The 21,389-nt window shown below is 37.2% G+C and overlaps 1 protein-coding gene across 1 annotated transcript in view; it reads left to right on the top strand.

Annotated features, from left to right (window-relative positions):
- LOC145691879 (alpha-tocopherol transfer protein-like) overlaps window positions 1–20,705 on the top strand; it is a 76,363-nt gene extending 55,658 nt beyond the window's left edge. Inside the window, exon 3 of the mRNA XM_081767189.1 lies at window positions 20,383–20,705. Within this exon, the coding sequence (XP_081623315.1) occupies window positions 20,383–20,534 (152 nt within the window). The 3' untranslated portion in view covers window positions 20,535–20,705. The remainder of the gene's footprint in view (window positions 1–20,382) is intronic.
- Window positions 20,706–21,389: the final 684 nt, after the last annotated feature.

Raw genomic sequence — 21,389 nt, 5'->3', positions numbered from 1 at the left:
TTTCAAGGAGGGTCCAAAGTAGGCAGGAGGTAAGCCTCGACAACAATGGACATTCAATGCTTCGTAGGGAAGTCGGAAGTGTTAGGAACCGGCAGCTTCATGTTTTTTCGTGTTCAGAATAATGTGTGATGCGATGTATTTCGTCACGGTATATTTCACGTTTTCTTCACTTTTAAGAGTGAAAGAAAACATCGCCACATGAGTACGAGAAACCGTGTTGCTGCTGATCCTTAACACTTCTGACATCGCGCCAAAGGATTCCGTGTTGTACACTGTTATGAAAACTTATCGTTTGCATACTCTGGACCAATCATTAAAGTCAGAGCATATCTCAAAATTTCACCCTGCAGGGAATACTCTGTATATCCATTGATCATTAATGAAATGTGCATTTTTGGACTGCATTAGCTTGACTTCCTTTACGCTCATAAGGATCACCATCCACAGCTTCTCGAATCGAAATAGGGTCTCTCGAAATTTGGCTTTTTCACGATTTTGGACAGTCCTAGCTATGAAACTATGAACTTTTCCCCACAGGTCCATATGAACTTCTCTTATTTTGATATGGGGAACCGCCTGTTACAGTTTGTCGGTATAGTTCATTAACACCCTCTATATAAGTGTGAATTTGGTTCTACTGCATCTAAGTATGGACACCATAAATATGCTTCCAAGTAATATTTCTTCTTTTGGTACAGAATATTGTGGAAGTATTGTTGCAATGGATACAATGAAACAATTCTCAATTTTCTTTTTTTTTTATTTTAAAGAAATTTGCAAACGAATTTTACGAAAAAGTATTCACTTCTCGAAGTTGATTTGTAAAAGAAAAATCCACACTTAAGAGATTAAGAAATATGAACTTAACAGAAAGAGGTATGAATTTGTAATAGGAAAGAAGTAAACTATACGTGGAACTGGTAATGAATGAATAGTAGAATCAATAAAGTAAAATAGGGAGGTGCTAACCAAAAGGGGTACATGTTCCCAAAAATGTCAAATAACATACAGCTCCAACAAAAAGAAAAAAATACTTGTCTCTGTATTTAATAGCTGAAAAATTGTAGTATTCATTAAAATGTCTATCATTGACTTTCACGCGCACTGCCGAAAACTGTTTCACATATTTATACAGTTATTTTACACTTCTCCCCCTGACATGAGAAGTACTGCGTACACAATCTCAACTTTCAATAGAATGAGATTTCAAGCAGTCCCTGGAATATTATTAAGAGAAAGATGAAATGTTGCTCACCTCTATCACTGGTTTTCCTCACAGTTGTCATACCGTGGTGGTGTTACATATAGTCCAAATAAGATTTTATGCTATGAGCTAGGTTCGTTTGTTTAAACCAGGCGCTTTTTAAAGTTGCTTACTTGAAAGTTTTGGGTTTTACATCTTACGGTCTTTTATGCCCAGTAAGTTCAAGGAGCCTGGACCTACTTAGGTCGTTTAAGAGTACCCCCACCGGCAAATAAAGCCGGGACCACGAGCGCTGAACGCAAATGTGCTCTCCACTACACCAATCAAATGATTCGAATTCTGGTTATAGCCAGACTTGTCAAAAAACAGGTTTTTTAAAATTCAAACCATTTTTATTTTGTAAATATTTACTTTAAGTTAAAGTGAAGTACCCGTGGCTCCTACATATTTTTAATGACGAAAGGCAATTTGAGAAGAACTCGGTCTCCATTGCGAGAAATGACAGTAACCCGGTTCATCTCGAGGCTAAAGGCCAACTATCTTTTTCTTCAAATCCGTTACTTTCAGTTCGGAAGTGTGTCAAGTTGCGATACTGCACGATCAAGGGTTGGGAAATTCTTCGTTTTAGTTTTAGGATCAGGCAGACTGGGGAAAGGGTCTAGTAGTCCGGATTGGGCCCAGGCCCCTTGCTGCATATGACCGCTTTAACCTTAACTATTAAAAAATAACTGGTTTAAACCAAAAATAAGTATGGTTTTTCCTAACCCTATTCATAAGCAAGGAAATATTATTCATTTCAAGAGACAAGCTTCAAAACCCGAACATAAGAATTAAGTAAATGCATAAAATTCAAAAACTTGATACTGTACCATTTCTTTCTGCAGTTTTGCGTTTCCCAATTGGTCTTCTAGTTGATCGAACTCTTCCATGATTTGTGCAGAAAGTTTCCTTAAAATAATCTTCACTGTTTCATCCTGGCATTGATTCTCGGTCATTTCCACTTCATTATCATAATTAACTCGATTTCTTAGTAGAATGTCAAGAGTGTCCCTATTGCTATTTACCGTTGCCTTTATAATTGCCAATTGGCGCAATACTTCCTTCTTGAACTCTGAAAAGTACGAGTAAAGCACGAATGGACATAAGAAAAAGTGGCCAAGTATCGTAACATAACTCGAAGAAACACATTTATAAAACTAAACACAAATAAAGCAACTGCTAAGTGTCTTAACAAAAAGTCGTGTAGTTTCTTTGGACGTCCACTAAACGTCGTGTGCTGGGTGGGTTAGATTAGGCTCAGTTTAATTCAGTTACAGTTCTGGCTGTAGAACAAGAATATCATGGTCACAGTTGTTTGATTTAAATCGCAATTTAAATTGCATGTTTTTTTTTAAATGATTTCATCAAGCATATGACGCTTAAACAACAAATCAGGGAGCGAAATCCTAGGGAAGGGGGAATTTCCCCACTAAATAGTTTTTGAAGAAAATCTCCCCACTAAAAGCGTGCTAGGAGGTGGAGAATTAAGTTAAGTAATGTCAGAAGATTGCAAAATAATTACAGTAATTAATATGTAATTAACGTGCATTTCTTATCTAATTAATAGTTGAACTAACGGTCAGCGGTATAAATCCCTAATATTGCATAGTTTAATACTTATGAATGCCCAAATGCGTGAACTTTCTATATCAGAACATTGCAGTGCAAAAGCGCGAAGAGCATCTTTTATTTTCCTTTCTTTCTTTCTTTTTTCAGTTCTACAGTCTCCCCTCCCCCATCCTCGACATCGATTTTATGATTCCGCACCATGCAACTAATAGGAACTAATGTTTTATCTTTTATTCTGTCATCATTTAACAAAGACACCGAAACCCAGTACTTTACCATATAAGAAATGAAGCATTATTTACATTTTATTCTGTTTTCTAAAAATATCAGGTAAAAGTGATTTAAATTTTAAAAAGTCGATTTAACTGAAAACATCAACACAAATTACTTAAAAGATCGTGATTTGTCATTCCTGATCACGGTTGAAACACAAACTTTGAAGTGCTTTATCTACATTAATGAGATTTTGATGTTGGTCTCTTTCATATTAAGTTTTTTATACATTAATCTTTCTTTCTGAATTAACAAATCCGTAAATTCTCCTACAAGTGGCAGCCATATTCTGAATCTACATTTACAAAGTACTTGTACAGTAACCCACATACATCTGAACCCTTGATCTTTATAATTCCATTAGTGGGGCCCAGGTACTTATGTGGGTATGAATGCTAAATTATACACTGATTCCACTGTTTCTTTCACTCATATTTTTCTTAACTCGACTAACTTTGTTTCTCATTAAAAAAAAAAAAAAAGCGAAAAAATTAGCAGTACAGTCACTCTGCTATTAATGTAAAATTAGGGATTTACGATGTATGCTACAGAAAAAGAGGAAATAATGCATACTTGCTTTATTAATCTTCGAAAAATGAAATGAAATCTTTGAGTTTTACGTCCCACAGTTATGCCGGTTAGGCTAAAGAAGACGATGATTATGAGAAATGGTGGAATGAAGAAAGTAGGAGGAAACGGGAGAACCCCGAGAAAACCCACGCACATGGTCTTTGTCCACCACAAAATTCACTTGGCGGGAACAGAGTTTGAACCAGGGACCTCATGCAACAGAGGTGAACGCTCTACCACTGAGCCACCGCGGCACTTTTTATAATCTTGGGACTCCCTATTAAATATTTAATAGCGCAAACATTTAAACGTTAATTAAAATTTGCAAAACCTACCTAACAAACCATCATGAACATTAATACATGTATATAAATGTCCCATTATACAACACTAAAATTGAGTTCCCTCGTGGCTAAGCGGTTAGCGTACGCGCCTTTGGCGTGGGAGACCCGGGTTCGATTCCCGGCGGGAGCTCATGTGGTTCGGATTCCACGTTAATCAGTAGGTCCACGTCTCATATAGCCTCGCTGCTGAACGGGACGTTAAACTCAAAATCAACTCAGCACTAAAATTTTAAAAAAAATCATCTATTGGCGACATTTAAATTTAAGAAGAGATTTCAAATCTCAGAAAAGAACAGCATCCAGCTTGCATATTCTTTGTGTCCTACTACTTAACCGATACCTATATATTCCCTCGTATTTAAATAACATGCATACATGTAAATATTACAGTAAGCATATATTGATACGAACCTACGTCACTACAATCTGAAGTTGCCTTCTTTGAAGATTCTGGTGTTGTTTGACTACTACAACTCTCAACTACAGTTGCTGTTGAAGCCGGAGTCTCTTTTAGCAACACGACTTGTGGTGGAACTGGAATATCCGCTATGTCTTCTATTCCCGGCTTACAATCCGACTCCGAACTGTCTGAATAAAATGAGGTGCATCTTTCTTTTCGTTTCCGTGTTTTTCGTTGATCCACCTCTTCCTCTGTATTTAGGTCTGATGTTTCCTCAGCTCTCTTTAGGTTTCGTCGAGCTTTATCATAACTATCTGTTTAAAATAAATCCTTAAATTAATAACACTTTTTGCAGCTACCATGTGAAGAAATATTAATAAGTAGAAGTAAATAACTGAGCTTTATTTCACAGTGTAAAACTACAGGTAGACCCCTAAACTATGCAGAGCCAGAAGTAGTATATATACAACTTTATGTTCCAATAAGGTCAGAGATGGAACCTGTTCTTCGTGCTCTGAGTTTACATGAAAAATTAGTATCTCGCTATTCCGTGCCATTATTAGAAATCAAACTAAACTTCTAATCATTACCATCATTTGAAGAATAGATCACTTTCCTCTGATAAGCATCTACTCAAACCGGAAGTTTCATAAATCATCCGTTTAGGGTTTTCAACATTAATCGCCATAAATAAAAAACAGTAATACAGGCCAAGAAGCGGTTTTCGAAATCCGATTCAGTGACTCAAGGAAAAGAAACACACTGATTCATATATTTTTACAAAAACCTAAAACCATAAAGCCATACTCTCTTAACTTCTAATTTTAGTAGTGGTATCCATACAGTATCAAAATCCTTTTATTTCCACTGAAACAGGAAGATGTAGAAACTAGTACTTATTGTGGTTTCAGTTTCGAAACCTCATAATTGTAACTGACAAAGAGTAAATGTTTTTCATATGAATTCAGAGCCCGAAGTATAGATTCAATCCCTCTATAGTGCTGAACGTCGTGTGTGTACTATTTTAGGTTTAATATTGAATCCGCATAGTTTGAAAGTCTTCCCTAGTTTCGCATCTTGAAACGAAACTTACTTGTTAATACCATTAGATCCCCATAAGATTAGCACGTGAACATATTATATAGACTAGTGAGAGGTTGGGTAAGCTTAATTCCTTGAACACACCATTGTGAACAGTTCTCGCCATGATAGTCACAAGTACTTTGATCCTGAATGCTATAACTCCTAACACCTAGTGTATTGTGACTTATCTTGGTAGCTGAACGTCATAAACGCTACTTACTTCTGGTAATGACATTGTTAACCAAACTCAACAGTCAGTGTAAGGAGCTCACTCCAAGCATTTTTTAAAACCACCCAATTTCACCGTAAGTGCCCTTGTTCCTCATAATACTAATAGAGAACTACCCGCAGGTCTATGACTAGCACGCGCACCTTTTGGTACATAGAGTTGTAGAGTTCGATTCCCCGTGAAAGCACCTGACAAAATTTGAACGATTACAGTGGTTCGGATTCTATCTTCACTGTATAGGTCAAACGTTCCATACAGCTGCAACACTGAAACGCGAGCTAAACTTCCATAATCAAACCAAACATAACATAACATTTTGATAGTACTCGGCATGGCCCTGTTCTATTAAAATGGTTAAATTTAGGGCATTTATTAAGAAGTTGGTCGTCCGCTTGGTTTCTGACAGAAAGCGTACAGGTACGAAAATTTAAAGATCAATCTTTAGGATTACTCTAAAAGGGTATTACAGAGTAGTGTAGGGCAGAGTAGAATAAGGTATCTATATAGACCAAAGTAAAGTTGGGTAGGGTCTGGTTAGTTTAGGGTTCAGGAAATTTGGACCCATTTTGCTTAACATTGACAGAGTGTAAGTTCTCGCTCTGCGTACGGATACCAACTGGATGGAGTGTCTCTACACCTGCAGCCATGTTCAGAATACAAATGCCCGTTATTTTCCCACAATCCCACTATGCGGTGACCTTCCGCCGAATAGTTTCCTTCATTTGCCTAATAGTTCCATGATTATATACGCTTATATATAAAAAATTAAATACAAGTTTCGCTCTCGTTATACATACTGTCAAGCAGACCAACGAACAAATTATCAATCTCTTCCCGGTAAATTTCCGAAATCTTGATAGAAAGAACGACCAACTTTGGGACTTACTCCCAAATTTAGAACCATAAATATGATACAGTAGCAGAGGCGGCTCATGAGGAAAGTCAAACACCAATAAAAGTAAACAGAAATTCCTGTACCCCCTCCCATTTATCTAATAAAGACAGAAAACACCCTGTGGGGCTCTAACCCGCCTTCACTCGCTGACGCTCGCTCGGCAATACTATGTGAATTAAACATTAAATTTTGATACAGAAAGGAGCCAACCTGCTACTAACTTATATGTGGGGACCTGCGTTCTAGAACCTTCCCCAGGAATTCCTTACATTTCAAAAATAAAGTAAAAAATCTCTCTTGATGTACTAATTATCGTACACAACAATTAGAAAATTACTTTACCGCAATGACTTCTCTCAACAGCCCCCTATCCTCAATATGTATTAAAATCACGTTTTACATGACTTTGCAGAAATCAAACAACGTTGAATGTACTGTATCTAAAAGTAATGTAACCAAAGCTTAAAAATGCCATTCTACCTCAATTATATCTGAGTTTATGTATATTCCCAAAGTATCACTGAGCCATCACGGTCCCTATTTCAGAAAAACAGAAAGTGCTTTTGGGATACGCATAACATTGTGGAAGGAATGAGCGAGCTGTCTGCTATTTCCGAATATTATAACTGATTTAATGCTTTGAATATGAGGATACATTGAACAAATAAAGTATAAGGGCATATAGCACTTACCATACGATGCGAGGATCCGCATAGTGTAGCTACCCCATTCTTCACTTGGCGGTGTTTGGTGTTGAACGGCTCGCACAATTCTTTCAATGTTTTTCCATTTGGGCCACGCACATTTGTCGTGTGTTATCCATATCGTCGGTACGACTTCCACTTCATTGGTTTCAATAAATAAAACTACACTAAAGACGGATGTCATTTTTATAATTACAATTTTGTGCCACAATTTGTAATATGACACAAAACACAAAGCAACACAGGAATATTAATGCACTACACTGAATGCTGCAGTCACTTTATAATAAAAATTTTGTGCCAGAATATTAACTATTTTAATATGGCACAAAACACAAAACTTCACAACGCACTTGCAGTTTAAGATTAAACTTTTTATATAAATCACGTTTTAGAAACCCCGTCAGCTCAAAAAGTAATGTAAATACTGCCAGTATAATTATATCACTAACTGATTGTTTAAATTAACCTTCGGCATTTTATGAGTGCTTCTGCGAAGCACTACACAATGAAAAGTACAAAAAACTCGCACCACACTCTTATTCGGCATAAGTATTTCACCTAAATAGGTTATATAATTTCTTCATTAAAACTTTCTACTTACGTTTCATTACAGTTGTTTCCTTACACATCATCATAACACTTGCACAAACAACTTGCAACTGTCATCGCATCACTGCTGCCAGCTCAAAATCAACACTGCCAATACTCTAACGTAAATAAATTACTAAATGATTGTTGAAATTAGTTCGAATATTAAAGCAAAAGAAACGAAAAGATGAGGAAAAAAGATACCGTCAAGATATTCTAATTGACGTTCAGGATTAAAATTGGTTATCAAATCTTTTGCTTCACTTACCTTGCTGTGACTCAGTGATAGCCATACAAATATCGGCTCGAGGGCCAGATCCGGCCCCCAAACGAATATATTCCGCTCTTATGTCGGCAATGCCTGCGGCTAGAATGTAGCATCGTTTTTGAATATTGACACGGAAATTTTCAACTCTTAAAAATAATATAAAGCAAAGGTTTAAACTAGATGTGAATTTATAATATAAATGTAAAAATAGAGCCAAGTTTTCGTCATCACTTCGATCTTCAAGAAAAAGATTAGAAATCTAAAACGATGCTAATACTGAAATCTGGAAATTAGAGAATGAAATTGACAAATTTAATGCTACTGAAGGCAAGTTGTTAAAGATCCAAAATTAATATTTCGATTTTCGAATTTCAATAGAACTTCGCATCCTTTCAGATTTCTTTTTGTCTTGGGGCCGCGGTGGTTTAGTGGTAGAGCGTTGACCTCTGGTGCTTGGGGTCCCGGGTTCGATCCCAGTCCCCGCCAAGTGAACTTTGTGGTGGACAAACACCGTGTGCGTGGGTTTTCTCGGGGTTCTCCCGTTTCCTCCCACTTTCTTCATTCCACAATTTCATTCATTACTCATCATCACCGTCTCCTTTAGCCTAATCGGAATAACCGTGGGACGTAAAACTCAAAGATTTCATTTCATTTTTTTCTCTATTTTTTTTATTTTTTCCCTTTTGTTTGCCCCTATGAATTTTAAATATACGAGAGCTTCATTTTTCACATTCGTATTTTTAGAAGGCGTGGCTGTGAAGATTCGCGAAGCCTGGAGATCTACGCAAATGATAGAAACATTTTGCTTAATATGGTGGATCCATAAAAGTCCATATAAGTCCATGGCCATCTGTGGACAATTTTTAGACGTCCATTGGACAACGTGAGCTGTGTGGGTTCATCTCTGATGTATCGGAAGATTTCGGTACGATTTGTGGAGGTGTCTTCCGAGCATACTCATTGTTTATTTATTTATTTATTTATACAGCTTTATCGGTATTACCGGCATCTAAGGCCTTAAAGCCTTCACACACTAAAGGAAGCAGCCTAGGACCTGTAACTTATATAGGTACCATCCCGGTATTTGCCTCGTGTCAATGAGTAAAAGCCAAGGAAAATCTCACTCATGATAACTGGTCTGAGAAACATGTTACATTTTTCGACTGAGTGACACCCTCACCGGATGAAGACACACTCGAGAAAACACCAAACAACAGAAGTTCATCGACAATATTGGCAAACTTAAGTCGTGATGAATACAAGCTAAGCCCACTGTTCCCAAATGGGGACAATTAATTCCTTTATCATTTTTTTGTGGATTATTTGTTATGGATTTATATTGTCTTTTACTATAAGGACCTGGTCCATCTGCTACCACTGGATTCCTCAAAAGATATTAAATGAGACCAGAATCAATACGTTTACAAAGAATTACGAAATTATGAAACAAAAAATAACTTGAACTTAAATGGGTAGGCAAATCCAGAGGGGAGTTAAAGGTGGCGGAAAAGGCACTTCCCTTTCCTTTTCCCTCGCTTCTAGAATAAAAGGCACCAATGCTGCAAAAGTCCAGGTCTCTTTACTAAAGTAACATCTCTAAATAGTAGTGTTACAACTCTTTTACCAGCACAGTAAAGTTTTTGTCAAAATCCTGACCAAAATTATTTTTCATGTATTTTAATGTGGAAACCATTGCTGTTTACTTTTGACACTTCATATTCGTAAATACGTTGAATAAAATGTATATTCACAAATACATGTATTATTTAAAAATAAGTACATAATACATGTTTACTATTATAGGATGAAACAACCACTTGAAGTGACTTCTCATTGTAACTTCTAAACTGATTGACAGAAAAAGCTGAAATTTTATAACAGGCAAATATCAAAAAGCAAAAGTAGTTTGACATACATCGCAATCCTACCAGACTAGCAGTGTTGCCACCCCAAGATAAAATCATATTTTCAAATGGCACTATCTTAGATTATTATATATTTCAAATATACATGTCAAGCGAAAGGTAATATCACACTATTATGATTCAGCGTTGCTATAGTACCATAAACATACATATTTTGGAGAACTCTACAATAGTAATTGCGCACCTGAGATGGACGGGGCAGTGCTTATTTGAAGTAACTTAGTTTTGGATACTATGACCATGATATCTCTTACTGATGTACAGTGTACGACGATTTGTGTACGTCCAGTGAAAATCCGAATTGGTCCGATCATTGACAAATATGTAAATATGTCCATGACGGAGGCACTATTAATATTCTCTAACTGATGTACAGTGTACAACCATTTGTGTAGTCCAGTGGACGTTCAAATTGGTTCAATTATTGACGAATGCGTAAGTAGGTCCATGATGGACGTACTATTGATATCCTCTTACGGATGTCCAATGTACGACCACTTGTGTACGTCCTGTAGACGTTCGAATTGGTCCGTTATTGACTAATGCGTAAGTAGGTCCATGACGGACGTACTATTGATATCCTCTTACGGATGTCCAATGTACGACCACTTGTGTACGTCCTGTGGAAGTTCAAATTGGTTAAATTATTAACGAATGCGTACGTAGGTCCATGACGGACGTACTATTGATATCCTCTTACGGATGTCCAATGTACGACCACTTGTGTACGTCCTGTAGACGTTCGAATTGGTCCGTTATTGACTAATGCGTAAGTAGGTCCATGACGGACGTACTATTGATATCCTCTTACGGATGTCCAATGTACGACCACTTGTGTACGTCCTGTGGAAGTTCAAATTGGTTCAATTATTAACGAATGCGTACGTAGGTCCCTGACGGACGTACTATTGATATCCACTTACGGATGTCCAATGTACAACCATTTGTGTACGTCCTGTGGACGTTCGAATTGGTCCGTTATTGACTAATGCGTAAGTAGGTCCATGACGGACGTACTATTGATATCCTCTTACGGATGTCCAATGTACGACCACTTGTGTACGTCCTGTGGAAGTTCAAATTGGTTAAATTATTAACGAATGCGTACGTAGGTCCATGACGGACGTACTATTGATATCCTCTTACGGATGTCCAATGTACAACCACTTGTGTACGTCCTGTGGACGTTCGAATTGGTCCGTTTATTTGCAAATGTGTAAATAAGTCCAAAGTGCATGTACTATGGACATGTCTTTATGGACATCCATTAAACGTCCAAGAGTGGAGGTTCAGGAAACGTCCAGACAAGTACCTTAACTTACTAACTCCAAAGGAGATCCATGAGGGTTCTCCATTCTAGGTCCACTCTTGGACGTACATTTGATGTCCATAAAGACACGTCCATAGTACGTCCAATTTTGTACGTTAACAACCCACGTCCACATACGTTCAAAAGTGGACGTGTTATGGACATACTAAAATAAAGGTGTTTATCCTAAAATGTCCAAAAATATCCACAGACGTCCATGGACTTATGTGGACTTCTATGGATCATCCATATTGCGTCCACTGTTGGACCTATTTCGGCATTGGTATGTAAACGGACCAATGTGGACAAACTATGTACATCCTTTTCTGGACGTCCATTCTACGTCTAATGTAGACGTCCATTGCTCTTCCACATTTGTCCTATTACATAACAACGCCAACATAGGTCCATGACGACCCTAATATGGATGATCCATAAAAGTCCACACACATCCATGGGCGTTTTTGGACGTATGTGGACATAATATGGATGATCCATAAAGGTCCACATAAGTCCATGGACATCTATGGACAATTTTTGGACGTCCGCTGGACGACGTGTGCTGTGTGGGAACGTAGTGGAGGGGAATTAACATTTAAAAATGATCAAAAATGACTAATATTAGTGTCGAATCCATAGTTTTAGGAGTAGCTGAGATTAACAGTGACAATTCTGATGCCGTGTGTCGCAGCAAGGAGGAGGGGGAAGGGGAGCTATATATAATAATGATCGAAAATCACCAATATTAGTGTCTAATTCATAGTTTTCGAGATCATTCAGATAAACTGACATTTTCGATCCGGTTTAAGTCTAAAATCAGCCCCGGCACTTGGGGGAGGGGAAGAAAGATATATATATATATATATATATATATATATATATATATATATATATATATATATATATATATATATATATATATATATATAAACTTGACAGGAAATGGCCACTATCAGTGTGGAATTTATGGTTTTCTGGATCCCTTATATGATCAGTGGTATACTTTCGATCCCTTTACATTCAAATTCAAACCTTCAACGTGCGGGAGGAAGAGGTTTAAAATGATCGAAAGTGACCTATATTAGTGCTGAATACACATTGTTTGAGGTCGCTGAGATGAGCGGTGACATTTCCGATGCCTTGGCCCGCAACATGGAGTGGGGAAATATATATATGTATATATATAAATGGTCAAAACTGACAGATACTACTGATGAATCTATAGTTCCTGCGGTCGCCGAAATAAACAGTGACACTTCTGATGCTGTTTAAGTCAATTTTCAACCCTGACACTTGGGAGATGAGGAGGGATAACATACATTAAAATTATCCAAAATGAGCAATATCAGTGTGCATTTAAATTATTTATTTCAACCCAGCGAAGCGGGTAATATATGCTAGTAAATCTATATACCGGTATATAAAATTGAAAATCACTGTTTGTGACTCTAAATCTGCTGAACCGTCTGTCCGATCTCGATCAAGTTTGTAACATGCATGAGGTTCGGGGCTGGGCTGGTTTTAGGCTATTCAGTTTGATGGTAGAGATTAGGGTTGGGGGAGGGGGGGTGGGTATAAAAATAAATAAAACTTAATAACTCCCGAACAACTCGACCGATGTTGAAAAAATTTTCAATATAGATTAGGTTCAGGCCTGGGATCGTTTCTATGATTTAAATTTGAAAGAGCAACGTATGGGAAGAGAAGGAGGGGGAGATATATATAAAAATCAACTTATATAAGAATGAAAGTGACTATTTTTGTAACTAAATAAATCTTGAACTATCCGTCCGATCTCAATCAAATTTTCGAGTTACACGAAGCTCGGATCTGGAAACATTTTTGTAATTTCACTTTAACGGTAGATCCTAGGGGAGCGGGAGGGGAAAGGACGTATGAATAAAAATTAATAAAACTAATAACTTTTGAAACACTCAACAAATCAGGATCAAGTTTTCAACATGTATGAGGGTCGGCCCTTGGGTGTTTTTTTATCGTTTCACTTTGACGAGCCAGCATAGGGGAGGGGGAGGAGCATATATATGCAAATTAAAATAAAAATGACTGCCTTTGTGACTTCATCACTCTTGAACCACTCGACCAATCTAAATCAAATTTTCAACATACATGAGTTTTGGTGCAGAAATTACTTTAGGCTACTCACTTTGACGATGCAACTTTGGAGAGGGGGAAGGAGATAAATTTAAAAATGATCAAAATGACCGATATTAGTGTTGAATCCATAGTTTTCGGCGTCAATGAGAAGAACACTGACACTTCTGATGCTGTTTCGATCCAAGTTGGGCCCTGTAGGTTGGGGAGGGAGAGGAAACAACGTAGGGAAGCGGGAGGAAACAACGTAGAGGAGGTGAATAAACATTAAAAATGGTTGGAAATGACTAATATTAGTGTCGAATCCATAGTTTTAGGATTAGCTGAGATTTACGGTGACAATTTTGATGGCCTGTGCCGCAGCACGGTTAAAGGGGAGGGGAGCTATCGAAAATGACCAATATTAGTGTCTAATCCGTAGTTTTCGGGATCATTCAGATCAACAGTGACATTTCCGATCCGGTTTAAATCCAAAATCAGTCCCACCAGTTGAAGGAAGAAGAGGAAGAGTTATAAAAAATGATCGAAAATGGCCACTATCAGTATCGAATGTATAGTTTTGTGTCGCTTACATGAACAGTGATACTTTCGATCCCGTTTAAATTCAAATTCAAACCTTCAACTTGCGGGAGAAAGAGGTTTAAGAATTATCGAAAATGACCGATATTAGTGCTGAATCCACATTTTTGGGGCCACTGAGATGAGCGGTGACACTTTCAATGACATGGGCCGAAACATGTCGGAGGGGGATATAATAATCGAAAGTGACCGACATTAGTGTTGAATCTATAGTTTTGGGGATCGCCGAAATGAACAGTGACACTTCTGATGCTGCTAAAATCCAAATTCAGCCCCCACCCATCGAATTCATAGTTTCCGGGGTCGCTGAGATGACCGGTGACACACCCGATGCCCTGCCGCGCAACATAGAAGAGGAGGAGGGGGAAATATATAAAAATGGTGAAAATTTTCCGATATTACTGTTTCATCCGTAGTTTTTAGGGCCGCTGAGATGAAGAATGACACTTCAGATCCCGTTTAAAACCAAGTTCAGCCCCGTAACTTGAGACACTGGTCGTCTGCATAATTTAGTGATTATTTATAGGCTTTGTTCTGTCATTAGAATTGCTTGATCTTTGACTTCGGGACAAGGGTCTGCCCTACTCGCTTTTTGGACGTTTAAAATAGGTAGAAGCACAGTGCCTACGCTTTCTGCATATTGCGCAGTCCAGTATTTCATCTTCTGTTGTGGACTTTGTTGGAGGTTTTGCAGTGATCCCTGATTCCTCTATACTTCTCCCCGTTCTAATAGTTTTTTTTTTGCTTCATCGCTTATTCCCTTAATTACCCTTTCTATTTTGGTTATGCAAATTGGTTTGTGCAACTATTAAATACGGCTCTGCCATTTTATTGGCCAGGGAAGAAAAATCGTTTTAAACAGTAGTTTTCTGCTGGTGTGGAGATTCTACGACGTCGTGGTTAGAATTCTGATTTTCTTTCTCTAGTTGTGGTGGGAATATTGAAGTATGTAATAGCGGAGAGGATTATATTGAAAAATAGAATTTTGTCTAGCTACTGTCAAATTTACATTAACTTTATCCTGTAATGATTCAAGAGACTGAGGTAGTACATTTATGTATATACAAGTATAGTGCGACAATAATATATCGAATTGAGTTTTTTTTTTTTTTTTTTGCAGTAGAGAAATGAAAACTGCACCGAAAGCAAATATGTCTATGAGCTTCTTCGTGGCTAAGCGGTTATCGTGCGCGCATTTGGAGTGGGAGATCTGGGTTCGATTCCCGACGGGAGCTCATGTGTTTCGGATTCCGCGTTAATCAGTAGTTCCTTTCTGATATAGCCTCGCTGCTGAAAGGGATGTTAAACTCAAAATGAACTGAACTGAAAGTATATGTCTGTCAAGTGGCTAGCACAAATGTCAGTAGTCGAGCAGTAACAGTTACACATTAGTATTCTTCTTCTTCTTCTTCTTCTTATTCTTATTCTTATTCTTATTCTTATTATTATTATTATTATTATTATTATTATTATTATTATTATTATTATTATTATTATTATTATTATTATTATTATTATTGAGTAGAAGCTGCAATTAGTTTTTGTTTCGTGAAGATGGGAAAGTCAACTACGAAATCTCATAGGTAGTTATATAATGCTTATATGAAGCATTGTGTAGCATTTGAGTTGCGCAATATTTCGTAGGGCAGTGAGTCTTTGAAGCATGTCGGTAAGACAGAAAACCAAGAGAACAATGGTGCACATGTAGAAGCCACGGATCAAGTTTCGTTGGTCACTAATTTTGGATTCCAATGGTCTCGCTATTCTCTCATTAAATTAACAGTTGAATCCTTTTGGAACATATGTATGGATTTCATGAAAAGATCGAAGTAGAAAAAATATGTAAGAATACTGTAAATATGTGAGACAAATGGATAAAAAAAGTTATCAGAAAAGTGAAGGCACAGATTATTGCTAACCATTCGCATTAAAGTAGAGAACATTACATATTAGCATAAGCTATGATATGTTTCACAGTTACTACGGCTAAAACAGTAAAACAGATAAATTGATTTGATTAGACAAATATATTATAATATTCCAGAGAAACAAAATTTTAAGTGATACAAGATTACGACGTACAATAGTATAATAGTATTTGTGCGTTGTTGCTAAGTGTTAATGCAAGTAACATGATAATGTCTTAACCTTTTAAAATCCCCCCTTTGTCAATTTTAAACTTTCTGCCTTTTTCGTTTTATTGTTTTGTATTCCATTATTTTGCAGTATTCTTGCCGTTTAATACTTCATTTTCGACGTTATAACAAAAATATTAAATTCGATGCTAAGAATAGTTGAGTTAATTTGATTTTGAGTTTAACATCCCTTTCAGCAGCGAGGCTATATGAGACGAGACTACTGATTAACATGGAATCCGAACCACATGAGCTTCCACCGGGAATCGAACCCGGTTCTCCCACCTGGTATGAATAATGTATCTTGTCTCGTTGTTTCTTGTAGGCATATAATATTATTCTCCCGCTGGCCTTGTAGCTAGCACGTACCTCTTTGGTCACATGGTCTCATGGAAGCATTAATAAAATCTGAACTATTATAGTGGTTCGAATTCTACCTTAACCTATAAGTCTCTGTCTCATACAGCCTCGGTGCCGAAAAGAAACACTAACCTTCATCGAACAAACAAACAGATATAACCATACTTTAGTCTCGCCATTTCATTTCAAAATAAAATGAAATCTTACAGTTTAACGTCCCACGAATTTGCCCGTTAGGTTACAGGAGGCGATGATTAAGGCAAGTGAATGACGATGGAATAATTAGTGGAATGAGAATGTTGAAGGAAATTGGAGTACTCCGAGAAAACCCATGGAAACGATATTGTACACCACAAACTAACTTCTACAGGGTGTGATTCAATGCGCTATTCCATTTGAAATCAAATGAAATTTTTAGTTTTATATTCCTTGGTTATCCTCTATAGCTTATAATCGACGGATGATTAATGAGAGTGAATGATTATGAAATAATTGGTGGAAAGGAAAATGTGGAAAGAAATTGGAGGACCAAAGAAAGTCAACAACAATTACCCATGTGATTCATTTGCTACAAAGTTAACTAGTGTTTAAAGCAACTGCTCTAATTCCATTGCTCACATTTACTCACTGAACTCGCTTTTTACACATTTTACACACGATATCTTTGTTTGTTTGTTAGTGTCTTCGTTCGTTACAATTACTCCTTTTGCAAATGCCCAGTTGTTTTGGGTGCTCACTTGTACGTACCCAGTCAAGGTCGAGATACTGCATTCTGGTGCCTCTGGAAATGTAGCTTTATCGATGGCGCAACTTTTGGAAGCGTATGAGGAAAATTGCTCCATTAGTAAAGCAGATATGAGTGCATACTCGGTTTTCCTATGGCCCAGCTTGCATACACCTTTTGGAGGGTGCACAAACAGGTGTGTGTGTGTGTGTGTGTTAGTGAATAACCAGACTTGTTATACGCTGTAATTTTTAAATCTCTGCCATTCAAAAAAGTGCTCATAAAAGAGAACGACTACATCCCTGATGTTATATAATGATTAAAAAAACACTGCCGGCGGTCTTGCGGTCGTTCATAGTTTTGCTGTTGTGTATAATGTTCCTGCGCAAGCGTGTTCCCGTGTGGTGTAAAGAGCTACTCGTTGCACGTATACTGGTCCGGCGGAACCAGTACAGGTACTGGAACGTGAGTCGGAAAATGGGTCGGAACAGGAATTGGAGCAGGAATCGGAGCCGGAACAGGAACCAGAACTGGAACATAAACCGGAGGAGTTTGTGCATGCGCAGTAGGTCAAAAACACTACCAAGTGCTACCACCCTACAACAGGCTTTCTACAGGCGAAATATGGCGCAAACTCGACGATAGGAGAGACCCCGTTTGATAAGCCAGAAAGCACAATACTCCATTAGAAAGGCATCCGAACGCTTGATACGGATGTGAGAGAAGGAAATTGCGTAAAATTTTGTTTTCTGATCCACACAACAGTAGAATTCCTTCAGTCCCATTTTTATACAGCTCCATAACACGATTTCAAAGAGAGCCGCTTTTGGTCAGTGGTAGAGCGTTCACATCTGGTGTGTGAGGTCCTTGGTTCAATCCCAACTCGCGCCAAATGAACTTTGTAGTGGACAAGCACCACGTGTGTGGGTTTCCTCGTTGTGCTCCCGTTTCCTTCCACTATCTTCATTCCACCATATTATTGATTTCTCATCATCACCATCCCATTTAGCCTAGCCCGCATAGCAATGGGACGTAAAACTCAAATATTTCATTTAATTTTCATACGATTTCAGAGTGTTCACACTGTTCTTCTGAACGACCGTGAGTCGTAAATCCATGTGAATCCATCCGGTTGATTGTTATTTGCGATGAGCAGTATTTGCTGGCCATTAAGCGTTATGTGGGAGCTTTTCGGGAGTTGCCGTACGACAAACTATATGCAATACCGGCAGGAACTCCTTACGAGGGGAGGCCGATTTCAAACTGGTGGCGTCGGTGTGGTGGTTCCGAGACTCTGTGCCGTATATTTCCGTATAATACGATTCACAGTGGCACGACATACAAGAAAATTACAAGCTTCACATATTTCTACGATGTGCGATGCGTGAACTTAGCGTCGGAAAGGGCAACAATGAACCTCTTAAAGAATCTCCTTAGTTACGGTGGCTTTAGACTATGTTCGATTCACTGCTCTTATGGTCTTATTATTGCTTGCCTCGCGCCTCGTAGTAATCTTACGCCGTTAGGTTGCGCATGCATGGTACTATTGAAAATTGAATTTGGCTCAGTATGACTGAATGAACCTGAATCAACTATATTAAATGTAAATAAAGTTTAGTTACTTACATAATATCCATATGTATTAACTATTTGTATTTTATATATATATAGTAAAATATTTTTAACATATATGCTTAGGATACAAAGTAAACATAACTTTCTTACAAGGCTGTCTATATTCTTTATTATAAATTAACGAGAAATGTTACAGTTGGAATAGTAGTCTGAAGAAGGAAGTGATATACTTCCGAAACTGTAACATTTCTCGTTAATTTGTATTTAATTTAGTTATATGTTTAATTTGTGTTTAAGATGGACACAAGGCCTTTTTATAAAAATATCTATGCTTAGGATAGTGCAACATTTAACAAGATTTACTGCTAACACATGTGAAACATACTGCCATAACAGACCGTAATCATAGTTAAATTTGAACATTAACGTTTCTGAAATTGCAAGTTTGTTGATCAAACTATGAGAAATTTAATTGTGAACAATTCGAGCTTTTAATTAATCAAGATTTTAATCTATATGAAAGTACTAGGCAAAGATTTCAAGTAGTTTACATGAGTCGTGCTTTGTCTCATTATGTTTTACTAGCAGCGTTCACCCCGCTTCGCTGCGGTCACCCCGGAACGCAATAAACTTTGTTACTTAGATAATTTTTACTTTTTCGCTTTCAAGTGATTTATAGCGCCTGTTAGTTATGTTAACCCGCCGAGTCACAGGGTCATGCGGGTTGCATATAAATACGTTTATTTTTATACCTATGATGAACTAATAACAAAGGATTTCTACGTATGGACACCTGAATGATCAATTATCTCAAGACACTGGTAATTGAAAATTAAAGTGATATGATAAAAATCATCTAGGGTCCACATCCTAACAACCCCCCAAAAATGAAAGAAATCGGTTCAGCCGTATTAGCGTGATGAGCGGACAAAGGATTTTTTGTACGTATTGACACCTGATTGGTCAATTATCTCAAGACACTGGTAATTGAAAATTAAAGTGATATGATAAAAACCATCTAGGGTCCAAATCCTAACAACCCCCCAAAAATGAAAGAAATCGGTTCAGCCGTATTAGCGTGATGAGCGGACAAAGGATTTTGTGCGTTCTCTTTTATATATATAGATTACTTATGTTTAAGCAAATACAGTTTTGTTGACTAAACAGTGACCAAAAGCGATAATATGCTTGTCATTCCAAAACTTTTAAATCAATTGAGAAAGATGAAATAATATCAACTTGTTATTTATTTATCTTTTGAAGTATGAAATTCTTCTGAATTTTTGAACAGGATTGTGACCACATATGTTTTAAACATTATTTTGTTACATCAGATTGAAAGTTTCGTTAAATTCTATTAGCAATTTATAATGAAGATGAACTGGTAGATGCTTGTCCTTTAGTACAATTACAATATACATAATTCTAATTTTATTATCTAATAGACATTATATTCAAATTCATAAAATATTTATTTTTCCTTTCCATTACTAGAGGAATGGTGTAACACGATGAAGAAACATGAAGATTGGCTAATTGAGTTCAGCAGAAAGAGAACAGATGAATCGAAGAGACCGGGCAAATCTATAACATATTGCGATATATTTGGAATAGAAGGGAGTTTTCGTGCTTTGTCTGTTGACTAGACGATCTTTCGTATGACGTCCAGAATATGAATATATTTTTCCTTAATGTAATCGAAGTAGTAGATTTTAGAATAGCAAATATTAAAGTAGTAAATTTTAAATTCAATAATTCAGTAAAATATTTAGAGAAAATTGTAAGTCATGCTATTTTGGTCTGATTACTATATTGCTTTTATACCGTTTTTGAATAAAGGTTTCATAAGGAAAAAAATCATTAAAGTCTTTTAACAAATTCTTTTTGTCTTAATTTTGTGTATTAAATTAGGACAAATATATACATAAAGAAAATCCAGACGGTCAGAAAAAGTAAGTATTGATATATCATTCTTAGTGCCTAAACAGTGGGTGGATTGTTTTTGATTCAAATAGAATTCTTTCCTTCCACATACGTCACATTTATTAAATTAACACTGGGATGGAATTTTATGAGTTCTACGAGGGTCACTACGAAAGTTTTGAGATGTGAAATAACTTACATACTTAAAATCAATTTAACACTTACATTTTCTCAAAGTATTCACCATTACACTATACACACTTTGGCATCCCCGAAAACCACTTTTGGAAGCAGTGTTGCCAGAATTTTTCTTCAAGTGTTGAAAGTTCATTCTCGTAAGCCTCTACAGTTTCTTCAGGGCTGCAAAATCTCTTCCCACGCATGCGCTCTTTGCTCCGTGGGAACGGAAAAAAATCACACGCGCCCACGTCAGGGCTATACGGCAGATGAGTCATAAGTTTGAACTCCGTAGATTCCAAAAACTGAATTGCGAAGTTGGCCGTGTGTGCGGACGCGTTGGCATGATGAAGCAGGATCCCACGCCATTCGTTCTTGGATGCCGTTACCGAAGCTTCTGG

This window comes from Thermobia domestica, chromosome 8, assembly GCF_964235325.1.
Source record: "Thermobia domestica chromosome 8, izTheDome1.hap1.1, whole genome shotgun sequence".
Lineage (NCBI taxonomy): Eukaryota > Metazoa > Arthropoda > Insecta > Zygentoma > Lepismatidae > Thermobia > Thermobia domestica.
Note: the sequence above shows the minus strand (reverse complement) of the source record. Positions and strands in the feature narration are given on the sequence as shown.